This window comes from Fukomys damarensis, unplaced genomic scaffold (genome assembly GCF_012274545.1).
Source record: "Fukomys damarensis isolate Sample0158 unplaced genomic scaffold, DMR_v1.0_HiC HiC_scaffold_8, whole genome shotgun sequence".
Lineage (NCBI taxonomy): Eukaryota > Metazoa > Chordata > Mammalia > Rodentia > Bathyergidae > Fukomys > Fukomys damarensis.
Genome location: NW_022900920.1, coordinates 9,095,752 through 9,103,251, shown reverse-complemented (window position 1 = coordinate 9,103,251; position 7,500 = coordinate 9,095,752). Strand labels below are relative to the sequence as shown.

Sequence of the window (7,500 nt, the reverse complement as noted above, 5' to 3'; positions counted from 1 at the left end):
AGCTGGGAGAGGCTGCACAGGAGCATGGATCTGTGGTTTATGGGGTGCTTTTCCCTTGAAGAATGTGGGACCGATGCAAAGTCGGTCATCCCTATGACAGGTACTGACTGGGCACAAGGCAGTAAACAGGTTCTTGGAACAACATGCCCAGATCTTAAAATGAACTTCCTAAGTGTCAACTCTCTCAGGAAATTACAGAAGCAAAAGAAAGAACCCTGCCACTTTTTAGTAGGACACTCAAGAACTAGCCATTAATTGCAATGAAATAAAATAATCCTAGTATTTATGAGGATGCCTCTTTTGAGGACCTATATGTACTAGCTCTCTGAGTCACCTACTTGCATTTTAAAATCATTAGTTGCTTTCTAAGATGGCACATGGTATTGCAATCACTGAGCAGAAAGTGCCCTGGTTTAAGTGTTGATAAAACGCTGAGAAACAAACACACACACACACACACAAAAAAAATCCTGAGCAAGACTGCTTCCACAAATAGCTTTTGATTAGTTGGGTTTTATCTCCAAGGTACCCACTAGTGGCCTTTATTTTTCTAAATGCTGCATTTTCTGCTTACAGTCAAATGCTTTTTCATGCTACTTACAAAAATAAATACTTGTACTTTGCTCAGATCATAATAGCTCATTAGAGGAGGCTGATTTTGGACTCAGACTACAACCTAACACCAGAGGGCTGGGGAGGCCTCCTCAAACCTATCATGTTGCGAGTGCTGACTCTCTAGGGAAGAAGCAACTGAGGACCAGGATTCAACCTTCTTAATTGTGAGCCTCATTAGTGATGGTTGCTAAGCAAAACACACACCTACCTTCAGTGCATAGGAAGGAGATAAACAATACGTCACAGACTCTAATGACTCTGGTGCTCAAGGCGACCTTTAATTATTATATTTTTGTTCTCTTATACCTTAGTCATTAATGTAGAAAAACAAATTAGTTTATTTTTGTGGACCACAGTAGATTCATAAATTGTCTTCCAGTTTTTATGTCTGAATCGTATTTTCATTCTGATAATCTGCACAGGCTTCATTCATTTCCCTGCATTTGCATTTGTCTGCCTCATGTGTGGCTCTTGAATTTGCCACCTCAGGATAAAGGATTTGTCTTAAGACTTTTGTTTTATGGGCTCTGTGATGAAAGGATTTAATCAAGCTGTTATGTTTGCAGTTCACTTCTTTAAAAAGTTGCTCCCTCTGGTCAGAATCTCATGATTATTTTGAGATGCTTGAAAGGGGAAATTGATCTGATTTTATTGGGACAGGTAGGTTGTAGGTGCTGCACATAAGGAAACTGAGGGGTGGCTGAGGGGCCTGGTATAAGGCCCATCAGGTCCGAGAGTTTCTGCATTCTGACTCAATGTCCAAGTGTGTCTCTACCTACCACTCTTACAGAAATTCTTCTCTTCTAACAAGTTAAGCAAGAAGTCTATTACTTGAAGTCATTTGACCAAAAAATTTTATGCTCTTTTTCTTTCTTACTCCCTCCACCCTGCCCCAATCACATATACATAGATATGTGCACACACACAAACATTCCATCTATCCTGGAAGTGTGAGGACATGAAATGGTCCTCTCAATTGTTCCTGAGCTGACTGAATCAGGATGTAAACACTCACTGAAGCATGCACAAGGTTTTTCGGGATGGGATTCTGGATGAGAGCTTCCAACAAGACAAAATAAAACTAAATAAACTAAAATTGTGATGAAAGCTATAAGCAAAAGAAAGCTTAGAAATAAACCAGTTAACATGAGAGTTATGGCAGGTGAGGTGAAAGAGAAGGCCAATTTAGTCAATAAAGGGAGAGGGGACAAGGACATCAGCGAGGCTGTCCTCTCTCCACCATGGGGAAAGCCCTTGCCCTATCCTGCTGGGAGGTCTGACAGAAAGTGCAGCCTGATGAGAGCAACTCCATGTGAATCAACATAAAGGATGGTGAAAAGAAAAAAAAGCATTACAAATTAAAAAAAAAAAACATGTAACATGTGCCTACCATTTTCCAGATAAGAAGGGGCCGTACCTTCTGACGGGTCTAGGCGGCGGGCCCGCCTCCCGTGTTTGGAATTGTTGTGCACAAACATGTTGTCAGACACAGCCAGCACGTGGCCGTCCACGTTGACTGTTGTCGATACAACAACCTGCGAAGATAAAGTGGATGTGAAAATGGAGTTGGCAACGAAAAGCACAGAACCTGTTAGGCAGAATAAAAGCCAAAAAAGCCAGCTCAAGTGCTGCAGAGCACAAGGAAACTTCGCTGTTCTGGAAATGCTCCATTGATTGATGTGCATTCACAGCTTTTTTGGCTAATGGGGGTGGCTTGTTTTGTTTTGTTTTGACTCAAGATTGCTTCTTTTAAAAAAACCTGTTCCACTAATTAAGGTTTAATCTCTTATTATGCTAACAAGTGAATTCAATTCAGAGAAATATTCTTTTAGCCATTAGTTTCAGAAACACCCCTCTAGCCACTCATTTTAAAGCTGCTGTTTTGATTGATCTATTCACATATTGATTAGATAGTTAATCTAATTTAAATTAGTTCACTTGAGAGTAGCCTCCCTTGAAGAGTTGTGAGGATTCAGAGTTGCCCAAAAAAGGATCCATAAATCAGGACCATTTCTCTTACTCACATTTTATCAGCAAATGATCCCTGGGTCAATTTTACAATTACATTTAATGTCTGGTAATGAACTTTTTTTGCATCTGAAAAGATGTAGTTGCATTTGAATAGTGGAAGTGCTTTCAATCAACTGGGAAAACTATCCTTTCTCAGTTCAGTTGGGAAAGATGGCAAAGGCCCTGGATGCCAAGGCAAAGTCCTTTCTGTTGGGAGTGAGTGGCTTCCAGTCATAAGTCCAGACTCCAAGGGTAGCCAGAGGAGAGACAGACCAGGCCTTTAGACTCTTACTTAGCTGTATCATGGGAGAGGAAGAAAAAGAATCCACCAACAGGCACTGCCTCGCTGGTGCAATATACACCTATTTTCTCTGGTGGACTTGTAACAAGCATTCCAGAAATGGTGCCCTTCAATGGACCCAGGAAACACCAAAGTAGAAAGTTGCCTTGATTTTCTTCTTTGAGAGAATAGGTCTGTGTGGTACATTACTTCCCCAGAGTAGCTAAAACCTGAGCCCAGGTTTAACCTGGGGCTTGCAGCAGGATTCCTGGAGCTTGAGCCTGGATTTGGCAGGAAGAAGTCTGGCTCACCGTTACAGCTGGGGTATGCTTGGTAGGTCTTGGGGGGTCACCACACCCTAGCAAGCTGTGTAGTGGGGACTGTGAAAAGCCAGGCTACAGCCATCCTTCGTAAATAATACCTATCAGTGTTGGCTCACCAGATGATTGTACTGTATCAAAGACGTTAGTAATAGGAGCAACTGAGGGGAGGCTCTCCAGGGGTTTCAGGTGACTCTCCAAACTTTCTGCAGACTTTTTTTTCATTAGTACTGGATTGAACCAATGGCATCAGGCATGCTAGGCAAGCACTCTACCACTGAAATACACCCCTAGCCTTAAGCTCGGGCTGTCCTTAAATTTGAAATCTTTCTGCTTTAGCCTTCTGAGTAGCTGGGATTACAGGCGTGTACTACCACACCTGGGTGCAGAGTTTTTTGTTTGTTTGTTTAAATAAAAGCTACTCTAAGAAAATGAGAAAGTCTATTAACAAAGTAAAAACTAATTTTTAAAGTTAGTGAATAGAAATTAAAGTCACACAAACAAATATTTTAAGAATTTAAAGAGAAACCAAAGCTACACAGTGATGTATGAATATATACATATGAGAATAACTTTTTTAAAATTTCAGGCCCCATGGTGGCCACTGTATCCCTCAAGCTCCCTCAGGGACACTGTTCTTGACATGGTTTCCCCCTTGGGTGTGCCAGGATTGCAGAGGTCTAGACAATACCAGGATGTGTGACTCTCAAAATGCTATGTAGCTACTGCAACTGGCTCGAGTCTCAGATCTCAGGATCCTCTTCTGACTGCCACACACTGGCACTGCCCTCTAGAACCCTGGCAGGAGGTGGCCCTAGTGCCACCATGGTGCCACTCACACTTGGCAGCTTCTGCCTGTCAGAGTGGCATCCTGGGCTGCACCTGCAGGCCCCACCCTGGGCACTGATGGAACTCCAGGGACATCTGCTGGGCAGGATACAGAAACCTGACTGATACTGGGGCACAGATTTGATCTTTCTTAAGTTCCTCTAGACCGTGATATGTTAAAGAAATCAGAAACAGTAAAAATTTAAAAAAGGACACTGACTTGCTCTGTCATCTATATATAGGTCAGTGGCCAGGGGAATAGAATGTTGTTCAGAAGAGAAAGCAGACACACTTTTTTGTTTCCGCTTGGGCCCAGCCCTGCAGTGCACCCACAGGAAGGTGCTGAGGTTGTGAAACCAGTTAAAACATCATGTAAGCCCTAACATAGTCCTACAGCCAGTTAAACCTTCTGAGAGTCAGGAAGATTAGCTAAAGAGACCAGAGGAGGTCCTTCTACTACACAGTCAACCACGAGATCACTGTGACTGACGACACTGCACTCTCACTGGCAAGACGCAGAGGACACGGCCACTCAATCCAGTGTGTCCACCACTCTGTCTAAATGGATTGACACATCACCTGTGCTCCATGGAGCCTTGTGCATGAAAAATGGAAGTAGGCCCAGTAGTTTCCAAGAAACATTGTTACCAGCTACTAGGACCGCTATGAGTAAGCCCAAAAGGCCTATCTTCCCTGACCAGATGGACAGGCATGGAGAGGGGCATCCTGTACTTTCCTAAATGACTGAAGCATAAATGAAATTTCTAGAAATACTTTGAGCTTTTATGGAAATAGTCTACATCCCAAATAAGAACCACCCAGTGACTCATTCTATCTAATATCTATTAGCTGTTCAGTTCTTTCTGGTTGGTGGGTACCAGCAGCAATTCTGTACTCCAGGCCAGAATATTTTTACAATTAAAATCAGCACAGTTATAACTCATCATGGGTGCAGGGTACCTTTACTCTCATATAGCCTCCTGATTATTCAAAAAGGCAAGAAAAATATGAATACTTCTATAACCCAACCAGTTCCCATTACTCCTATAGACAAAATCTTCTAAGGAAATCAGGGGCATATTACTAGCTAGGCATGGAACTGAGGAAGTTAGAACACACTCAACCACAGGTGGAGGAAGAGAAGCTAGAAAAGTGTTTGGTAATTTGCAGAAGACTGTATTAAACAGATGTAGATCCCTTTATAAGTGATACTCAGGACCTTGAGTATACCTGAAAGGATGCATTACATTTTTCCCCTCACTGCAAATCAATCACCCACTCATTGATCCCTAAAAGAACTTAGGCATGGCCATATTTCCAGAAGTGATTTCAAGTTGTTGTGGACCATGACTGGACTCAATGAATTGGGCATCCTAAAGATTACAGATGGTTTCAAAACACATTGTTTTTAATATATTTATCAAATAAGCCAAGTCTGATTTGGTACTAGCCCTTGGAGAACCACAGTTTGGTTTCAGGAACAATTGCAAAACCAGAGTTCAAATCTTGAATGAGCAGTCAGGATGGCTCCATGTGTGTTTTCAGTGCATACCTGGAACCTCCGCATATCCCGAGGGTTGCCTGCATTCTTCAGACAGTTTTGATTGCACTTGAGGAAAAACTTTAGGAAGAATCTACAAAAACACAAAACAGATAGGGTTATCAGATAAGCAGGACAAAGTTTTGGAAAAATACATGGGAAAAGTGAAGACTACTGAACATTTGTGGCTGGCTGCCCGGTAGGGGGCAACACTGAGAGATCGCATGGGATAAAGTAAGGGGCCAGAGGCCTCATCCAACCACAGGTGTGAAGTATCTCTAAGTATGAGATAGCAATTTGCATTCATCTTACACCACAGCTTCCCAAGCTTTATCTTAACAACTGACTTTTGGATTGGCCACTCCATGTCTGGATTTTTGCATGATTGACTATTAACCATTGGGGAAACATTCACCCCAGACAGGGCTTCCAACTTCAGCCAATAAAAATACAGGCTATCTGGTTAAATTTGAATCTTAGTGTAGGTATATCCCAAAGCATACCTACACTAAAAAAAATTGTTGTTTATCCAAAATTGAAACTTAACTAGTTATGCTACATTTTGGCAATTCCAACTCCAGTGGATAGCCCGGCCTGGGCAAATACACTTTGAAAGACAGATTTTTAAAGTTATGGTACACAGAACTCTTAGGGAAATAATTGTAGAGCTATGATGATTTCTGTGAATAATCTTTGTGTTTTCAAGTTGACAATCCTTGGTATGGTCATGAAAACCCCTGCTCAGCAAGGGCTGGAGAGCAGCAGCCACAACCCCAGTAGGAGTGGCAAGGCCAAGCTCAAGAGCTTGTGCCACCCCCTGCCTTGCCCTTGCATTCTGTGGCAGGGAGATTCAGGAGTCCTGGCAGGGTGCTGAGATGCTGTGATGAAAATGCAATCATGCTATCCTCCCCACTCCTGAATGTTTAGTAACAAATGCAGACGCACTGGCTTAAACTGAACTGACACTGGGCGGCCTGGCTGCCCATGGAAAAGACAGGGGGTCCATCCCCATACAACCTCTGTCTCCACTTGCAAAGGCTATATCCACTGAGAGCCAGAGTGCGCTCTCCACTAACATCTATCCTCCGTGGTTGTCTGAACATCCAGCAAGTTTATGCACAAAACTGCTTTCTCCCAAAATATCATCTGTCCTACTTGATGCTGATGAATGTTTTATGAAGTTTCACATGATTTCCTTGAATAGTCTTTCATGTTCAAGGTTCCTCACTGGCCATTACAGTATCAGAAAATAAAAAGACTCCATAGTCTAAGATTGGTTTCTCTAACAGCACTGTCAACCTATCCAGGAAAACTCTCCACTATGGCAAAAGAAAACCCACTTGATGGAAGAAAGGATGGTGGCTATTTAATTAAATTTTCTTACATACTACAAGGCCTCAGTATTTTAGGCCAGAATTTACATCTTTTATTAACTCACCTCACCTATACACTTAGCTCACAATGCCTCTTAACACCATCTGCCACCAGCTACAGCAAGTCACTTGATATTCCACCCACCAATTTTTCCTAACAACCAGTGTGCAATTAAACTCCACACGTTCTGCAGCGAGGTAAATTAGGCGCACCTGCGGCCACACTGCATTTGAACTGCATCAGAAAGGGCCTAACAAGGTGAGGGCGCCACAAAGTTATCGTCCTGTCAGGCAATTAGGTTTTCACTTGGGGGACAGCCACACGGTGCAATTATGCCCCACATTACCACCCGGCTAATCTTCTGAGCGGGCACTGGCTCGAGAAGCTGTTCCTCTGCAAAGGTACCTGCACGAAGCCAATGGTGGGAGGTTTTTTTGTGAAATGAAAGGTTTTTCCCCCCTCATTCAGAGGAAACTGCTTTAAATTCCTTGATGTCTTTTTAGCTAGATCATTTTTTTTTTTTTTTTTTTTTT

At 42.5% G+C, this 7,500-nt stretch overlaps 1 protein-coding gene across 12 annotated transcripts in view; it reads right to left on the bottom strand.

The window, feature by feature from the left end:
• Window positions 1-7,500, bottom strand: part of Ebf3 (EBF transcription factor 3) — a 120,979-nt gene that overhangs the window by 35,668 nt on the left and 77,811 nt on the right. For 8 of the 12 annotated variants that reach the window (XM_033761349.1, XM_010620638.2, XM_033761351.1 and 5 more), the window contains 2 exons: window positions 5,606-5,687; window positions 2,006-2,150 (listed from right to left, as the gene is read on the bottom strand). In XM_033761349.1, the coding sequence (XP_033617240.1) occupies window positions 2,006-2,150; window positions 5,606-5,687 (227 nt within the window). The remainder of the gene's footprint in view (window positions 1-2,005; window positions 2,151-5,605; window positions 5,688-7,500) is intronic. The other 4 variants (XM_033761350.1, XM_019207004.2, XM_033761352.1 and 1 more) reach the window with 1 other exon arrangement.